This window comes from Anticarsia gemmatalis, chromosome 2, assembly GCF_050436995.1.
Source record: "Anticarsia gemmatalis isolate Benzon Research Colony breed Stoneville strain chromosome 2, ilAntGemm2 primary, whole genome shotgun sequence".
Classification (NCBI taxonomy): domain Eukaryota; kingdom Metazoa; phylum Arthropoda; class Insecta; order Lepidoptera; family Erebidae; genus Anticarsia; species Anticarsia gemmatalis.
The window spans coordinates 14162745-14183150 of NC_134746.1; the positions used below are offsets into that span (position 1 = coordinate 14162745).

The 20406-nt window shown below is 35.4% G+C and overlaps 1 protein-coding gene across 6 annotated transcripts in view; it reads left to right on the forward strand.

Moving 5' to 3' along the window:
• The window catches only part of Eip74EF (Ecdysone-induced protein E74), a 217478-nt gene that overhangs the window by 91400 nt on the left and 105672 nt on the right, over positions 1-20406 (forward strand). For 2 of the 6 annotated variants that reach the window (XM_076134087.1, XM_076134096.1), the window contains exons 3-6: positions 1760-1849; positions 2252-2686; positions 3213-3470; positions 3911-4268. In XM_076134087.1, the coding sequence (XP_075990202.1) occupies positions 2612-2686; positions 3213-3470; positions 3911-4268 (691 nt within the window). In that variant the 5' untranslated portion in view covers positions 1760-1849; positions 2252-2611. Of the gene's footprint in view, positions 1-1759; positions 1944-2251; positions 2687-3212; positions 3471-3910; positions 4269-20406 lie in introns of all 6 variants that reach the window. The other 4 variants (XM_076134105.1, XM_076134091.1, XM_076134093.1 and 1 more) reach the window with 4 other exon arrangements.

A 20406-nucleotide genomic window follows, 5' to 3' on the forward strand; every position in this document is an offset into this window, starting at 1 on the left:
TAAATTATAGTGACAGGTTGACACGCATTTTAACTATGTTTATCTGAGTTTAAAACAACAAATATGCTTAATATAATAATCATGTACATAACTGAAAAATAAAACGCAGTTTCAGCTTCAGCTACTCGATGATAGATGGCGCTGCAACACCAACCTTGGTATTAATTTGCTTTACAACAATAAACGCACTTGATAATTATTAGGAAGTAAATAATGAATGTTTATTATATCAAAACGCAAATATAACTTATTATGCATTTTCACACAGTCGTAAAACAAGTAGTTACAACTTTATAATTAAATAAACTTATAACATTATTTAAATTTATTATTAATGCTCATTAGTTTATAATTATTTATGATTATCACTAGCAATTTTATTTTTGTTTGTTCTTAAAAATCATAAACAAATTGAACATTTTTACAAACAATCACTTTCTTTTCATTTTTGTTTGTCAACTTTCATAAAGAGGTAGTTAGGTAACTAATACCTATGTATGACACTACCATGTAATAAAATCAAGGCGCTTGGATATATCTCTGACGACTATTAATTGATTACTTATTTATATCCCTTTGAATAATGCAACGTTAGGTAAATGACATCAAGAATCATACCATTAGTTAGCCAAGTTGATGAGTAAAACACAGAACCTGACACATTTATTTATATTCGTATTTTTATATCACTCATGCTTACTAAGTAAAGCAAAAGGCTCTAATCACGGCCTATATTCGCACATGTTATCAGAATGACAGTCTAAAAATTGCATTTCTCGAAATATTTTGATAAAAGATGACTCAGTAAAGTTAGCCATAAATAACATTTTACGCAAAACATCTAAAAATAATCTGTAATCTAAGATAACTATCGCGAAATAATCGCATACAAAATTAATAACATCAAAACTACGAAGAAAGCGGTACAAGGAAGCGTTTGAAAAGAAAAGTTATTCTTTTTACTTCGCACACGACAATTATAGTGAAAGAGTGAGCCGCCATTGTTCACTTTTTTCTTTTTTACGAACGGCGAGCGCTGATTGGCAGAATTTCTTTGTTTCGGTGTGCAAGCGCAGTCTTCCGTGCATTGTACGTCCCCGCATAATATGATTACGAGAACGTCTTATGTTTGTTACGTTAATAACTTTTTTCTTTGTTTTTCTACTAACTATGAACATTTTATGGTCAGTTAATTTAGAGATAAAAGTTTACGTAACGTTGTGTTAGAATTGAACTTTAGATTGTTTGTTACTTGGACTTTTGTTTACTTAAAGCTGTAAAAAACTTATCTTTAGTTTACAAAGACAACATAAACATAGACTTATAGGCTATGGTAGATATAGTTAGGACTTCAAATTTCATAATTCTAGCCCATAGTTTTGATAACATACCCTAAGTTACCTATTGTACTTGCAATTTTAAATTGTTAGAGTGTTTTATATCAGCCGCTTAGATAAAAAATGACAGTGTATTGTTATCATAACAAGTAATTATTTGCTAAGTGATGCCCGAAATAATCTTGTCATAGAGGTCATTGACACAACATACGTCATAACATTAGATTAAAATACTTAAGTCATTTAGCAATAAGTACCTACATACAAGTACATACATACACTTTATAATATTTACAACAGTTGTTTAGACTCAAAGTTTTAACCTAGTTTTAAAGATATATTATTAAAGTTTAGTTATAATTTTTTGTTATTTTTTATAAATATGAATTTATTTTAATGTTGCATTGTTTGTTCTATTTCAGAGCAGCGTGAGCGTGTGCGCAAGTGAGTGAGCGCCGCGCTGCCTCTATGCTGTATCGACGCAGATTTGACATACACCGGGACGTCGCCAGGTGATCTCGGTGCATCGCCGCTATCACACTTACCAACAAAAATATACACCTTTATTATCCAGACGAAAAAAGAAAATTTATCTCAAAATTTAATGTAACCATAATTTTTACTTATTGCCGGCAACGCCATCTCGCGGCGAAAACCGGAACTAACACACTAAAACATTAACATCGTTTTTATTAATTGGCTACTTTAAAGTGATATTTAATACGAGTAATATATGTTTACGCTGTTAAAGCCTAAATAAGTACTCGTCGTAAGTAATTACTCAGTTAAGTTAATAAACACCTCACTAACACACTATCTGTAGCTTCTACTTAATCACAAAGTACCTACTCCACATATTTATCTTGTAAGAACATGTTAAGAGACGTGAAAGCCTACGCTCGTAATCTTAACAGGTCGCTGCTGAAGAGGAGTGGTATACGAGGAGTGAGGTAACCTGGCCGGGAGGAGACGAGCACCGCCGAGGGAACAGAGCCATCTGTCGTCCAGCGGCAACAACAAACATACCGATATGTGTTCCCCCGTAACTAAGTACCTAAATTTCGCGTAAAACCTACATCGAATAATGTACGTTCCGTCCAAAAAGCTGCCAAACATTTTGAACGAATTTATTAGTGTAAATACATTTTTGGACTTTATATATTGTGTATAGTTCGCGAGTGTCGCGTGTGAAGTGTGGTGTGTAAAGCGCCACCTAGTTTATAAAACTGACAAAGGTGGCGGGAACGCATGCGCCATCGGGACCGGCGCTGGCGATGCCATTTATTGAAGACGAATGGTGGTCTGCGGAGAATGAGGGCAGGATGGTTGACCTCTCCAATTGCCTGCAGGTAATTCACACAACTGTTCTATCAGAATACCACTCTATCACCTCTCCTATGATCACAAGACACAATAACCAACTAGTGGCATCTAGCGTTCAGTTGAAGTAACTGTGAATATAAACTTTTATTAATATTTTCATAATAAAGTATTGTGTATTATATCAATGTCCTAAAGTTGTTGTGAAAAATATTTAAGCGTTCGTTACACTAAGTTATCTTGCTAGTTTCCTAAAAAGTAGATTAGTAGTAGACTAGAAGCTTTTTTCACACTTAACACACTAATCTATCCTTCATTCTATAGAGATAAATTAAATGATCGTATATTACTAAGCAATAAATCCCGTAGTAAAAAATTGTTGTCTAACCTATATTTAATTTTCATTCTGCAAAACGAACACATATTTTTATCATTTCAACCATATGAGGACCTGTTTTTCTTGTAATCCCTAATAATGTATAAGATTTTTTACTTTACATAGCAAATAAGTCAATTCACGTTAATCTGTAGTACTAATTCGTAATTTGTTTTTAGTTCCAGGACGCGGTAGTAGCAGCCGGCGGCCAAGCTGCCGCCCAGCTCCAGCAGATGGCGTCATCTCTCGGGGATCTCTCGCAAGCCGAGCTCACCAACATCGTAGGAGGTCTGACCCTCGAGCCCGACACGGGAGAGGCCGCAGACCCTGATGACATCCTCAAGCAACTAGGAGAAACCGCCTTCGACAATTTTGAAACGTTTTTCACCGATTTAACGAATGCTACCGCGTCAGCAGTGCCACCTATCGAAATAAAGGTGAGTATGATCTTATCTACCCTTCTTTTTGTTTTGTAAAATTTATGTTGTATTTTAATAGCCGGTGAATATTGACACATTGACAGTTAACTTTGTATCTTTGACTAAAAAGGACAGTGTTACTAACAAATTCGAAAACTCTCTAACTCAGTGTGAATATTAGTGGAATGTGTCAAAGTCTCGTATAAGCGAACTAACGTTAGTCGTTAAAGTTGGATCTGCCAAAATTTAGTCAGTTGATTATCTATAAACATTTAAGAACAGTATTGACATTAATATTGTAAATATTTATGCAAGTCAGGTAGAAGTGAAAAAGAAAACAATCAAGCTGTTGAAAGCCATCTGTATTAAAACTAAGGTTAATAACTTAATAGGAATGAACACAGATAAGCATAATAATACGTCATTGTACTAATTTCAATCCTTTATTATAATTCCAGCAAGAAGAAAACAACAACATATCATCGCCAGCGTCCGGCAGCCAACTACAAGGCTACTATCAACAAAACAGTCAATTAGCACTGCCAAACAACGGCCAACAACGGTTACAACAACTGTTAAGATCAGGCACTAGTGCCATCAACAACGCCGTTGCTAACAACATCAACAATGGGCGATATAACATAGCGTCCGCAAACCCGCTGCTCGCTGAGAAGTTATCAGCGACATCTAGTGGAATAAAGCAAGAACCAATAAGCTCGGATTACAACACGGCGAGTATGAACTACGGGAGCGCGTCGCCGATGCAGAGGATGCCGAGTGGAAAGCCACAGGTGCACGATGCTGGTGGAGGTAAAGGTACGTTTTATTATTTGTAGTTTGTAAGTTCAGTTTAGTGACATCTATCGGCAAATACTAAAACTACTGTAAAATAATGCGTCATTGATGTTATTTCTATTCACCGCTAGATGTCACTAAACAAAGTTAGGGGTGAATAGTTCGTTTTGTAGATAGTAGATGTCGCTACTCACTGAAATGCACTTGCATCTGGCAACATGTTTTGATGCACTAGCGGCCGCCGCCTATGCAGTTTTCTCCTCGCGATCACAATCCACTTTCGATTTCCGCTCGAGGAAGTGCCGACGATTTTCCTTTCACGAGCTGCCGCTTTTACTCTGGCCAGCGTTTAGGCCGGCGGCGATGAGAAAGTTTTATGGTCTAGTCAGCCAATACATTTCTGAAGCCGATTAGTAATCAAATAGATTACCCCAGTAATCGATTCTGTGAAACACTACTCGTTTATGCCGATAATAACTCGATGTTTAGAGAAAGAGAATATCAACAGCTAAAATGTTTATTGAACATTATTCAAATTACATTCTCAGAAAGTTATTTTGGCGAAGATTCATATTTTTATTAGAGATGAAACGGATATCCGGTAACTATCCGGTATCCGGCCTATCCGGCGGCCTTAATACTATCCGGCCGAATACCGGATAGCTACTATTCGGCCGGATAGACATCCGGCCGAATAGTAGATCGATAGTTTTAATGTTATGGAGCTTCAAACTTTATGTGCAATGACCTTCGCTATACAAAGACTCTGCAGCGTAGTATGGATATATGTAGGTCATTCATACAACTTTTGAAGGCTTATAAAAATAAAACTGCCGATTCGAAAACAAAAATTTTCAAAATAGTTTCTTAAAATTTCCTTAAGATTGGATTACACAAATAACGGACCTTCGAAAAAAAACGTTACATACCGAATTACCTGTATTAATTAAAACAAAGTTTAGTAGGTAGGTAGTAATTGTTTTATTATACTCAAAAAATAAATTAAGGACTTTTAGAAAAAATCGAAATCGTAATCAGGCGTTGTGATTGAACTTAATTCAGTAACAATTGAAGATTGGGAATCATCTTGCTGCATCAGTTCTTGAGACTTAACTTGATTTTCATAGGGCATTTTTTAAAAGAACGCAGGTAGACGGCACACTATTTACAGAAAACAGGCAATACGTCCGGCTGCGTCAACACGCACCAATACACTGGCGTGGATGACCGCTCTTTCTTACACCGGACCGGTGTCCGTCGCGCCGAGGGGAGGCGGTGGTGCATCCGGCGTAAATTGTTCGCCAGACCGATGTCCGGTGCGTGTACACATACTCATTATAAACCCTACGCCACCGCTTATCCGGCAAAAAACACGGTCCGTTCTCCGGTGAAAAAAACGGATGTCTACAAGCGCTCTAAGTTCTGCCGAATATTCGGCGGCCGGATATCCGGCTATCCGGCCAGGTGGTAGGCCGAATATCCGGTATCCGGTATCCGGCCAAACTGCTATCCGTTTCATCTCTAATTTTTATGATACCTTCACCACAGTGCTGAAAGCAAAAAAGTTATACCGATCAATAACTACCTAGGGACGACTTTATCACTTAATTCGCAACCTAAATACGTTCAAGACAACCTCAACTACACAATAACCAAATAGTTGTACAAACACCACGGCAATATCGATAAGCTCCCACATAAACATTGTCCTATCAGCGGTGCATCTAGTGAGTAGGTCAGTGGCGCCACACCGCGGCCGGAAGCGAAAGCGACGCGGACTGGACGCTGCCGACCGCTTTCTACCGGCCTAATGATCTGAGCTGGCTGAATAGACATGCTACATTACGTTAAATAAGAAAGTTTTTAAGAAAATCCACTATTAGATAAACTTTTAATATTAGACAACTCATGAACTGTCCTACGAATATAAATAAAATCTTCTTGTTGTATCAGTCCTACTTGTCAATAATTTCTTCCTGAGTGAGGGATTATACCTTATATACGAATAATATTATATAAAAATTATTTTCAACAAAAAACACTATACAAGATTCTTCTTTGATTAGTCGGCGCCAGAGTTTACTTAGCTTAGCCATACGAAAAATAATTTTCTTAAAGAAAATGTTAAAAATAATTTGTATGAAAAGAATTACCCGAAGTTACGAAAGATTTTAAGTTTTACGAAACATCGTCCTACATCTGCTTTGGCATATTCCAGAAGCATTTAAAATCCGGGTCTTTGTAGAAATCATTAGCTTTTACTACAAAAATTCCTACCTAAAAACCTTACATTTACTTCAAAGTAAATAAAAAACCGTCTATCAGTAGGGCCGCCGTCTGTCAAAACACTTAGAGCTCCACCCCCGGGAGTTGAACCTGTTAGTTTCGTCTAGGAACCTTAAAGGAAGCGCCTTTTTGTGAACTTTCGTTCTAAAACATTTTTTTAGCAGAAAAAAGCAAAAAAGTAGTTAATTATTACTTTAAATTTTAAATCTTATACATTAAAAAATCACGTCTGTTTAATTAGTAAGAACTAAAGAACACTGACTGCCTCTGTGGCGCAGTCGATAGTGTATGCGACTGCCGCGTAAGAGGTCTCAGGATCAAATCCCGAGTTGGGCCAAAAAGTATTTTCTTAGTCTTCTGTTAATACTTTTCAGAAATTTAACGCCGTAGCCGAATATAGGCCTGGAGGATATTATCATAAAATATATACAGGTAGATTTTAAGTTCCGTCATTATATAACTTAGCAAGATCCCCAAACAACAATAAGGAAAACCTCTCAATCCTTCAAAAATACGTCTTCTTCTATATAATCTTTATAGGAAAACTGTATAAATAAATAATAATAGTTTGACACAAATATTTATTTCCTAGTAGGGAATACAGGGCGTCGTGTCAAGGTAACTGTGTTAGTGTGTCATTAGCTGTGACGTGTTTGACGGACTTCAGCGGAATTGTCGCTGAAATTCACTGAAACTATTAGCCTTTGAACACTGTTTAAAGTTAAATGGAAGGTTCTAGCTTTCGTATTTTCAGGATGAAAGATTTTTGCTGTAGATTGATTACAGTCTTGTAGATTTCTAATATTAGCGTATATTCGGAAAGTATGAAAACTTTCAGTGCGTATTGTGGCCTTTTTCTTTCCTTCTATTTATTAATACTTTTGAATTTGTTAACTTATTTTGTCCAACAACATTATTTTTCTTTACTTCACGTTTCATTCCGCTACTCAAATACGTTTTGACAGTATTTACACTTATAAAGAATATAAAAGACATTATCTTTCAGGAAAGTTTATAGAATTACATCTTTCTTACACGAATAACATCGAAAAGCCAGCTTTGCCATTAGATTTTCCTATCAAAGCTTACAAAATTGAATCAAGTGTAATTGTATTAACATTCTCCCTAGTATCCTTACGATGCACGCGAGTAATCGAATCAAATCGAGTAATAGTCGAGTGTTTCCTATAAACGAGTAGATCTAGGTTATCTCACGTCTGTGTACACTTCCTCTACGCTAATACACTTCCGCCCTACAAAATACTATGTGTACCGTCTTTGAGAAATGTCTATAGTTATGTGCCAATAATATGTTAGTTAAATTTAACTGTAGTGGGTATTATTTAATTAGATACAGCCTGAGTCCTTGCCTGTATGGACTTCTGATCTCATATTAAAATGTTGGTGTATTAACCTATGTTAAAAATGTTGAAACATCGAAATCCGTTATGCCGTTTCTTCGCTTATAAGTACGCAATTGATAGACGATGCGGAGAAACTACAAAAAAAGTCTAGAAATTATTCTTCAATAAAGTCTAAAAGTAAATTTTTATACATTAATACAAATTATTAATTCGTTACCAATAAAAATAAATACCTAAATCTATGTTACATAAAATTGTTTCTAATCTCTATGGGAATCGGACTTACAAAACTGCGCAATCAAACCGTCTATGACGCCACACATTAAATTAAAATCAAGTTATTTACCTAACAGCTTATACATCCTACCTGTTACTAAAATATAAGTATTTCCTACCACAAGCGTACAAAGAGCAAGTCATTTTAACCTGGATTCACTGGCCAATGGCCACACTGGTCACTGGTCATGTCTAATGATGTCATAAGGACAAATCGCACGCATTTTTTGCTTCACTCTGACAACATGTAACAAGAATTCAGCAATTTTGACGCGTAATTTTATAGACTTTGAACTAAGCGCGTACAGAATTCATTTTATAAGAAACCGACTGCAATGTTTCGTCCCCTTTTCCTGATGCGTAGGTCCTGGTTTAAAGAACACAGGTTTTTTTCCAAGATTGGTTCAGTAATTTTGCCGTAAGCACGTGACAGACAGATCAACAGACGGTGATACGCATTTATAATATTAGTATGGTTCAATAGTTCGTTTTTATAAAGGTAAAAAATCGATCTTAAGGAAATTTACATGCTTGAAACTAAACACTTCTTGAAGGGAATTAGGTTAACTTTACCATACATGTCATAGCTCAGGCCCTCCAGTAGATTATAATCTATTATCTGTCTTACTCAGCTGGTACAAAAAAAATGCAAGGTGAATTAGAAGACTGTCTTAACGAAAAAAGATTCAAGTTGTACTCTTAAAAGGCTCATTCAAAATGTTCACGCTGTGCAACTTTTTTCGTAAATAATGTTGAATTTGTAATTATTGCAGACTGAAAAATTTTATTAGGCACTCATTTGATACCAACGGAAATAAGACACTGTGACGTCACTATGTCATATTTCTATACTAAAATGTGTTTGACATTTCATAAAGAGTAGCTGATTTGACTGGTAGTCAACTACCGTAACAGTAATCTGCATTCGAATAACTCGAGCATCGAATCTTCCATCACACAGTGAGCAGCCAACCTACTCAACAAACAGTCACTAATAGTATGGCAGTAACTTTCCTTACGGCATAAAAGTACCCACTGATTAGACCTACCTAACCTACCTCAATCGTCTTGGAAAAAATAGGTTTTAATTATGAATCATAAGATTAACCACAACTCAATGCCCAGTACTTATATCTGTGTCAATTAATTAATTACCTTGCAGGTTAATTAGAAATCTACGACATTTCATAATATTTTTTCATAGTGTTGTTTTAAATAAATAATAAGTTACGTAAATGTAACTGCTGGACATGGGCTACCGGTCTTTTTCCGTAATGAGAAGGGGCTATGTCGTAAGGTTATTAGCTATTATAGTTACCATATTAATGGTTTATTTGGTGTACTGTCCTGAATTCGATTCCCCTTTAGGATAAATAGTATCATCGGTGATTTTTTAGCAACCTTATTGGCGTAAGAGCGTAATTTGATGGCATTCGTTGGTATCAGCATTTGACCCGAATTACTAAATTATTTGTATTTTGTGACAAATGTGTTTACGGTATATTCAAAACATATTTGAGATCTTGGGAAGGTGTTATAGTTAACAATTTTTCAGTTACTTTAAACCGTAAAATTGGTTTGAAATATACGAAAAAATTACTATTTTCCAGTTGTCAGTGTTGACACAAATAAATGTGCGTTCAAAACAGAAACGACACGTGTATTTTAACTAAAGTTTACTAGTCCATGTAAAAATAAAACTGTAGTGTATTTATAACTGAAGAATTTTACGCACTGTGTGACCGAGATATTTGAAACCTTTATAATGTTTACGACGTTTCTCGGAAGTGTATAACCGGATTATGAATTTCAGTTTATTATGCCTTTTTTCAGAATTTCGATAAGGATTGGAGTTTTTGATAAGTCTTATTAATAAGGGTCTTCTTCTAACAATAGAAATGTGCGAAGCTTAAGTCTATAAGCATTTATAGTGCAGGGGTTAAGATAGTCAACATGACGATACCATTACGTGTGCGAGTCCTATGTTCGATTATAATTTTTCCTCTTGCAACTAATTTTATACAACCCACAGTTGTTAGTACGTTTATGAAAAATCAAATTTTAGCGCGGATATCATCTTTTAAAACAGTTCTCTTCTCGAAGAAAAGTCATGATAGTTAGATTTTTATACTGACAACTCCGATATTTATAGTCTCAATTATTATGTCTGGTTGAGCAATTTGATTCCTAGATCCTTCAATCCTTTTTCAAAACAGAATCATCTCAAAAAAGTGCGTTTTCGCATCCGCAATCTTGCAGTACGCGGCTTGCAGTTGTGTGCGTACAGCCATGACCTCGTTTTCACTGCGCGCGCGCAAACACCGCGAGTGTGTGTGTTGTGTGTGTGCTGTGTGCAGTGTGTGTGTGTGCACGCAGTTGTGTTATGTCACACGAGATGGAGCCAATGGGGCGTGAGTTAGATGGAACTTTGGTCTTCCTGAAGGAATATTTTTGAAAAATGTTTTAGAGTTTGAGAATGATGATGATTAGGCTAAATGGTGTTTATTAGTTTTACTTTAGCTGTGACTGAATTTGCGTTGTTATGTAATAGTTTATGTACGTATTACCAAATAGATATAATATGAAACTTGCTGTAGTCTTTGCCTACCACTGTGGAAATAAGGCGTTATTTTATGTATTGTATGTATGTATATATATAACACTTGTGGCTTCAGCGGGGGTGAGGCTGCTTGGATATTGTATTATATTAATTTTGGTCTATATATTCAGAAAAAAAAAATTTCAAAGCTGACATAAAAGTTTTCGATTACATTTTTACAACAACCTTATTAACCTCCTTGGAAAATAAAATAAATATAATTACCACAAACTTGTAGGTGTGACTGCTCCCACAAAAAAACAATTTTTATAACGGCGGAACTAATAAAAGGGCTACAAATAAATCAATTAAATTGCCAATAAAAATAACGAATTTCCTGTACATAATAATATGTCACAATTACTGTTAACCGTATGGTTGCGCAACCATTGGGACCGTTCACCACACAAGGTTACTCGGTGACCTGTGCACTTATTTATCCGTGGGTTTTGGCCGGATATCCGGTTATTTATAGGGTACCTATATACCTTTTTGGGCCGAAATCGCGACAGTGAATTTGATTCTTAGAATAAACATATTATTTAGTTGTAAAACACGAAAAAAAATTACTTATACCAATTCCCAAAGTACAATCTATAACGTTCCCAAATTTTACCGGAATCGATTCAGCCATTTTCACGTGAAAAAGGACATACAAACTAACACACTTTCTCTATTTACAATATAAGATTATGTATGTAGCAACTACTAGAAATGTATTATATCGTAGGTTCAACTCCTAGTTAAAAATATTTGAACAATGTGGATCAAAACATAAGACACATTTTAACTACAGTCTCTGCCCTACTCCTAACAATAACAAGTGTGATGATACAATTTAAATAGAGCACGTTTTGTGTGAGGTGCAGACGCATCCGCGCGGCGCTCGCATCGCCTTGAAAACTGTTAGTACATAATATATATACATACATATATACAAACTGATACAACCTACGTAATAGATCTCATGTTATTTTGTGGTAGGATTCTGATTATGAACCACTGAAACTGTTTGTATGGTTTGAGTAGTGTGTGGGGTTCGATTCTCGAGTCGAGCAGTGTTTTTTTTAAATTTTCTTAATTGTAGTTAAGTAACGTGTGCGGTATATGGTAATAGGGTAGCCCTCTGTTGCATCGGACTAACATTGAAGTAGTTCAATACGAGTGTATTTAATACTCCTCTGCTGACATTTTCCCGAATAGCAAGCGTGATGTTTCAAGTAAAAAAGTCTGTTTTTTAAGCTCTATATCTAGATTTGTGAACCGATTTCGATGAAATTCGACCAGCTGATAGTAAAATAAATTATAATATTGTGTTGCTTTTTTATACCTTCATTATCTATACTTCTATACTAATATTATAAAGCTGAAGAGTTTGTTTGTTTGATTGTTTGTTTGTTTGTTTGAACGCGCTAATCTCGGGAACTACTGGTCCAATTTGAAAAATTCTTTCAGTGTTAGATAGCCCATTTATCGAGGAAGGCTATAGGCTATATATCATCACGCTACGGCCAAAAGGAACAGAGTACCAGTGAAAAATGTTACAAAAACGGGGAAAATTATGAATCTCTTATGTAACGCAAGCGAAGTTGCGCGGGTCAGCTAGTATGTTATAAAATTCGTAACAATCAGTTCGATTTCCGTGCCAATATTAAGTGTACAAAATAAACATAGTTCGCAATAAACTTTATGTAGTGTTCCCGGAATCCAGTCACATATCTGTTGCGCTTGCCTTGACCTGGAATTGAACCGCAACACGTAAATAAACACCCGTTTAGTGCATCCACGAGTTGTTGGTGTTATGAACGTTTTATTGATATTGGCTATTGGTTAGATTTAAAATATATTTGATAGGTTGAAAAACACTTTCATGTGATAAATGTAGTCTTAACAATTGTATTGACTTTGTAGGTAGGTACTTTGAAGTCATTTTATAAGTAAGTCTTATTACGCCTTATTAGAATTAGACAATTATTTAAGCTAGCGATCGAAGGGCCTGAAAATCTTTCAGCCTTTGCCCAGTTGTGGACACTGTACTTCAGTGGATTGGCTTAATAAAATAATAGAAAAAATCTTGTGTCGCTGGGGCTTTAATATAATAAACGTACAAACAACGGATACAAAGTACAATAAGTCCATAAATGAGTATTTTCAATACATATATTTTCCATTATTATTATTCCGGACTTATGAATCGATCCTACGATACTTGTATGGAATATCGTGGTGCCCACCTAAACCATTGCGCCACGGGTGTCTTTAGATAAATTATAGTCTTTGTCAGAGAGTATCTAAGAAAACGTAAGCAACCCCAAAAAAAAACATAAAATTATATATCAAATTTAAATACTATTTTTGAAGAAGGGTTATTTTAAGTATCTCCATGTAAAATAAACACAAGTAGTCCAGGTCAAAAGCAAGTTGAATTACCATCACTATAAATAAGTAGCACTTGAAATTCCTTAAACATATTCACATTTCAGTCTAGATATCTAGATATGTGTGCACTTAAATCTAAACGCTCCTTGAGTGGGTACGACCACCTTAATCGTGTCAATGACGACGCATGCGCACACACGCACATGCGCGCATACGTACGCATGCGTGCGCGCACACATGCGTGGTATGCGCGCGCACAAATGGCGTATATCCTGCGTAAATGCACGCGACACTGCTGCATGCGTTGTTATAGTTATGTTTGTCACTGCGGTTTTGATTCGACTTTGATATATCATTTACACTATATTCTTGCCCCTCAAAAGCTAATTAAAAAACTACTAAACTCTATACAAAATAATGCTCCTCTATGCATAAAATCACGCGTTCTTCCCATAGTGATAGGCTCTAGGTGAAGACCAAAGAACGCCACTTGGTACGATCAAATCCATACAAACTTTCCTTGTTTCATTCACATCTATACACCTTGTAATACAGGATCGTCGGTTACGAGTACAAACCTGACCTTTTTGCAAGACATCACTGATATGATTTGCGTATGTCTTTATAGGGCGCCCCCTAAGAAAAATAAAAGTACAGAGTGAACAGCTGACTTAAAAGTTCCTTATATCATAAATTGGAAAATCCAATTTCCAAATAACCTCTCTTAGCTCCCCTACACTCTGAACGGAACATGCTTGCCAAATTTCAGCTTCTTGCAATCGGTAGTTTTAGCTGTGCGTTCTCTGTCAGTCACTCAGCAACGAAAGAGTTCTATAGAAAGATTATTTGGAAATTATTCTAGTAAATCACTCTATTCTCTAGTAACCCATACTTGACGTTTCAGCACATTTAACTCTAGAAATGTAATTTAGTACCTAATTTTGTGGCAAAAGATATGTATTTTTAATTGTCATATCCATAGTCTAGTTAGTTCATGGTGTTTGCCACGTGAGGCTAATATCGTGCTCGTTGCATAAACACGTTACGACACTGGTTCATCTCGTATTAACAATTGGGACGTGTATGCTTAAATCAACTCATTTCACTTAGGAATGGACACAGAGATGACTTGCCTAGATATTTTTTTGAGGAAAATATAAACTTTTTGAAATATGACCGCGATTTTGCGACGGTAAATCGGGGATTTGGGAACAGTTAACTAAGCTTTGCTTAAAAACATACTTTTTTAATAAAATTGCATTATTTTGTGATGTTATTTTTTCTAATTTCTTGTATAAAGCTTGTAGTAGGAAGCGGTGTTTTGACCAGTGCATTCGACTTCGCAATTGACATTTGATCACAGAAATTAAGCTAGAATCTGTCATATTTTTGGTCGTCAACCAGAATATAAGTGGTTACAAATTATTCTCACGATCTCAAAATATGACAAGATTGAAAGGTGTTTTTATTTTCACCACTTTTTTCGCCCTGAATTAAGCAAATGTATGATATTGCAACTAAAATAATGTAATCAATTTATTGAGTTTAAGAAGGCTAGGATTTGGATCTGTGCCCGGTAGATGGCATTGATGTCGCGAATGACGAGTTTTGTGTAGGTGTTATAATACTCTGCTGATCCTTAAGTAAAATACTATTTAGCTTTCGTATTACTGTTATTTTACCAAGGACTGGAAGGTTCATATCTGTGAAAATTAGGTTCTCCATCAACCGTCACAAAATCGTCGTTTTTCTAACTTTACAGTCACGTAGAGATGTAGTGAGTTGGTGGTCTTGCTTAGACAGGGTAAACCATCAAAAAACTTTATAACTAGAATAAAAACTATTCCAAATAACCAATTGATCCCTTCAATTTTCTACCTACTAAAGAAATTAAGGAAAAAATATTTACGAGTCTTTTTTTCAAAAATATTTTTTCTAAGTATCTCTTTTCCTTTCCTGTGAGTACGTCCATTATATTAAAATGTACATGAAGTATGCCTTGATAGGTTATTTTGAAATTAATATTACTTACAATGTGAGCAGCGAGTAACGGACCAGAGAATAATATCGTATGCACCCAATGAACTACATATTACCGACTGACTTTGAAAATTTTACATAGCGACGAGTTGCGAAACTTAGAGTTTGGAGATGGTAGTTTAATCTATAAAAATGGCTTAAAAACGCGAAGTTTTGTGAAATAAATTTCGCGTTTAAAATGCTCTTTATTAATTACTGCTGAGGTGTCGTTTTTGTCCCTAATAGGTCAAACGTTCCCTGGCCTACCCCTAAGGGAAGAAGGCGTGATTTTAGTATGTATGAATGTAAGCTAGAAAACCAGTGAAAATTGATAGATCGGAAAAAGTGATTAATTATTAACTAATTTAATGATACCTACAGTTATATTTGATACTAGCTGACCCGCGCAACTTCGCTCGCGTCACATAAGAGAGAATGGGTCATTTTTTTCCGTTTTTGTGACATTTTTTATTGCTACTCTGCTCCTATTGGTCTTGGCGTGATGATATATAGCCTATAACCTTCCTCGATAAATAGGCTATCTAACACTGAAAGAAATTTTCAAATCGGACCAGTAGTTCCTGAGATTAGCGCGTTCAAACAAACAAACACTTCAGCTTTATAATATTAGTATAGATTTTAATGTAGTTTATAATCGATCAAATTGTAGTAAAATATTAAGTTAAAATACTTAAGTATTTAAGCAATAATTAATAAATTCTCAATAATTTTCAGTTGGCTCGGTAGATGGCACTTGCTTCTCGAATATCAATTTTCCTAGACCTATTGTTTCATATTTAAACCTGCCTAGATATATTCATAAAAGTCTAGCTCACCATTTACCTACGGTCTAGGGCACCTAGTTACAGCCCACCGCCGGAAGACATAAGCCCTAGGAAACAAATAGAGATTAGGTGTCCTAAATGTGTGTCGGAAACCGGACGAACACGACCGTAGAGAAAGCCTACACTATTTATACTATTGTTTTAAATACATAGCACACGTAACATACGTTTCTATATATTATATTATTTAATCATTTGTTCATTACTTAAGTTGACTGTCTCTATGGCTCGATCGGTAGTGTTTCTGACTGCCTATCATGAAGTCTCGGGTGCGATACCCGTATCGCGCAAAGTGCTATTAGTCTTTTCTAAGTAATACTTATAACTTAAGGCATATAGGCAATAGGCTAGCTCCTTAATGCTTACAGGCCATAAGCTAGCTTCCTACCTATACTTAATATTATAAAGCTGAAGAGTTTGTTTGTTTGTTTGTTTGTTTGTTTGTTTGTTTGAACGCGCTAATCTCAGGAACTACTGATCCGATTTGAAAAATTCTTTCAGTATTAGATAGCCCATTTATCGAGGAAGGCTATAGGCTATATAACATCACGCTACGGTCATTAGGAGCGGAGTAGCAACGAAAAATGTTACAAAAACGGGGAAAATTTGGACTCATTCTCTTAGGTGACGCAAGCGAAGTTGCGCGGGTCAGCTAGTTTCATATAAAATATCAAACTCGATACTCGATAGTACCGACTGTAGAAATAGAGAACGCTACTTGTTACAATCCCTACAAAATTCTGCTTCATACAGTATCAATATATCTTTGTATGTTTGTAAACTCATACAGAAGTAGTTTTTTCATACAAATATGATGTGCTTGTGCAATGTTTGGTTTAGATAGCGTGGCCCTGTGGTTATCAAAAGCACTCGTGGTGGTATTGTCCTTACGATTCAATGCGACGCTCATTGTGGATTGTGGAATATTACCTGTAAACCAGCTTTTTGTTTACTCTCGTTTACGTGGAAATTGTTGTAGATTAATATGAACCTCACCGGTTGGTAAACGATCTGTGGGTTAAGCAATCCTCGGCGCGGTCATTCCATAGATGGATGACCGCATAGTGGTATTTGAGATGGGCGTCTCCGTGCTTCGGAGGGCACGTAAAAAGTCGGTCCCGGCTGTTGTCTTCTAAGATAACAGTCGTTAAGTCATGTCAAAGGCCTCTCGGGCGACTTGAACAACTTTGACACTAGGTTGACCACTAACCATACGACGAACGAACGAACGAAGTAATAATAAATTGCTTTGTGTAACCAAAATTTGAGCCTAAACGTTTTTGAGACTACAATTCAGCCCGAAAGGCTTGTAAACGACTACTATTTTATTTTTTTTTAGTTTAGGAATTAGAAATTAATGTGACAGCAATTAAAAATAATCAAATGTAATAATTAAAGATTTTGAACAGGAATTGAACCCACGACACCCAATGTAAATTCAGTAGCCAAGGTACACTTCAAAAATTTCATTTTCTTGTTAAATATTTCTCGCTATCTTATTAGGAAATGCCTTGTTAATGAAACACTCAAAGCCAATTAAGAATTCATACAAAAACTTACAAAATATACAGTTATCCAGATGTTGACACCATATCCCATACAATAAATGGCAATGGCATGTCAGGCAAAAAATTGGCCAAAAAATTGGCCAAAAAAATTGGCCATAAAAACTTTGTTGTCGTAATATTGGCATGCCTGGCGCCATTCTATGGTTCCTATTAATGACATGGGTTGTAGGTGGGGTTCGATGCTTCGGCTGAGTAGCATTTATCACCCAAATATTGGGTTCCGTATGATATACCGTTATGACAGGTCACTGAAGTGATGTAGGGGTCCCTTAATGGGGATCAAATTGTGTGAAAGATTCTCTATTTCTCAAAATATCAGTTTTTTCTGTGTCACTGTGTCCATAGAGTCTAAAGTCTAGTAGTGAAAATTATTACATTTTCATTACTTTTAATTATTACATAAAAATGTATATAACAACGCTAGAATAAGCTTAGTACCCAATTGCTAATTTAATATCCAATTAACTATAGCGATAGAAAAATAGAACATTAACACCTTAAAGTTTCCTTCTCCCTATATTACTCTACCAAATACATAAATCTAAAATCAATCAAGTCATAACACCACAAGTAATAAAACTAACAAATGTATACAGAACCTTACATACTAGCTCGGCACCTGACACCTCCCCACGTGCACTTGTGCGCCGGCGCATGTGTCTGTTCGTCACGCATCAACTGGTGTGCAGTGTGACACGCTCCCACCGGGGTGTCAAACTACACGAATTTTACGCTAATGATTCAGCAGAATTTAGTAAATTTGTGGAATTCTTGCCTTGTGTTATATTGGTTTTGAAATGATTTATTGATTAAACTTTGATGATTTAGTTATCAGTAGTTGATTTTAGTAGGTAATACATTACGAAATAATTGGCGTAATTCAGGTATAACAGGTAACCTACAATTTGGAAAAAAAACTTTTTAGTTTTTAAACAAAAAAAAAATCGTTTCCATGAAACTACTGTAAAATTTATATTTTCTTTGATTAGGTTATTAACGCCGTTACATTTTACCCCAATTAATTTTCAGCATTCAATAAAATATTAACTTTTTTATAATACATAGACGAACCCTAAAGTACCCAACCCGCACTTGGTCAGCATGGTGGTCTCAAAAGCCTTACCACTACCTCATTATTGGATAAGACCTTTACCCAGCAGTGGGACAGCAATCAATTAAAAGTCACACCACTACTAGCTTACTTTTACCTTCTGATCTACCTGCCAATCAAAACAGAACCAAATCAATCATTCCAAAGACTTGAATCTCTCAGTAAGATTCCCAAAGTAACAGTTATATGGGATATAAATAGGCACTCCCACGTGTCTGCTTCGAACCTGTGCTACAGTGAGCCAGACACGCCCACGCTACTACTGGGACTTACAAGGCTGTAACATAACGTTTACACAAAGGGTGTTTTTCTGAAACAAATCTATGTCATGGATTTTGAAACATGATTTAAAATTGACTATTTTGGCTTTTCTTTGGTAGTTGTTGTTGTTGATTACGCACGTGTAATTCTTATTAGTAAGTAGGTATAATATAAAGGATGGATATAGGACTACTAGTGAAAATATTATCAAAATTTGACTTGTTATTTTTGAGATCAGGGGGTCAAAATATACACAATCTTTGAGCTTTATTTTATGTGAAAATAATATATCTTCTTCATCAGTAATTCAGTAATGTTCAGTTAAGTGACGATTAAAACGACATAAAAATGTTGGTTTGAAATGTATGAATGTCTTCGAAATAACTTTCTGAGGATCAAACAAATTTACTAGTTGTAACTGTAATAACAGTCGATAAGCAATGTCAAGCCTTTTAATATTCGTAGTGTTCACAGAAATAAATGAAAAAAATTGACACGATTTTTCATAAAAATAAACCATAACAATATGTTATACTAGTGAAAATTCCTTCAGGTAATTTTCGCAGTCGACATTTAGTAGGAAAGGGCCGAAACCTACTGACATAAATATACAGAATCTCAGCCTCTGACCTTCACATATTTGTACAATATTATTACGAAACTATTCACTTAATCGATCTTATAATTATCGCATTTCCACTTTCTAATTACAATTATTTTCTTTGCAGGTAAGTCGACAAATTTCAATCATCGCAGACATTTCGTAAGTATACGTAGAGATGTGAATTTTTGGTTTCGGATACGGATGTGTTAAAATCTTAATAGCTCTTTCGGATATGAAATTCTTTCGGATTATGCGTTAGTTTCGAATATTTTCAATCAATGGTACAAGACTTTATTTAACCCCTCCGTCGTTCGGTAGGAGACCCACCTCCAGCAATGGGACTCTAAAAGAAGCACGCCTTGTTCGACTCGACTGGCAACAAAATCCTAATTGTAACATATATCTCATTTAGACTGTTCGAATCCGAAAAAATCCGAAATGAACTTCGGTTACATTTATAGAACTCGATTACATCACTAAAAGTAGTGTAATTAAAATAGTTCGTTCACAATGTATTTTATTAATACGGGATATTTTATGAAGGGCTCAGAAAGTATGGACTGAAAAATTGCGCTTTTTCACGCACACGCCAAGGAAATTGATTGTAATCGGAAAATAGGCTCATAGGTTTTATACGCTCGTAATTTTTCAGGCTGAAAGTTTTCGCCATTAAGCGGTATGAAATTTATTAGTTAGTTACAGTATTAAATTAAGGAAATCGTTATATTTCTGTATGAAAATAAGTCATTATTCCAAATGTTTAGGTATAGACTGTGTTAGGTGTTCTAGAATTAGTTTTAATGACATGTAAATCAATAAATTCAGGTATACTAATTAGTGTTTGTAA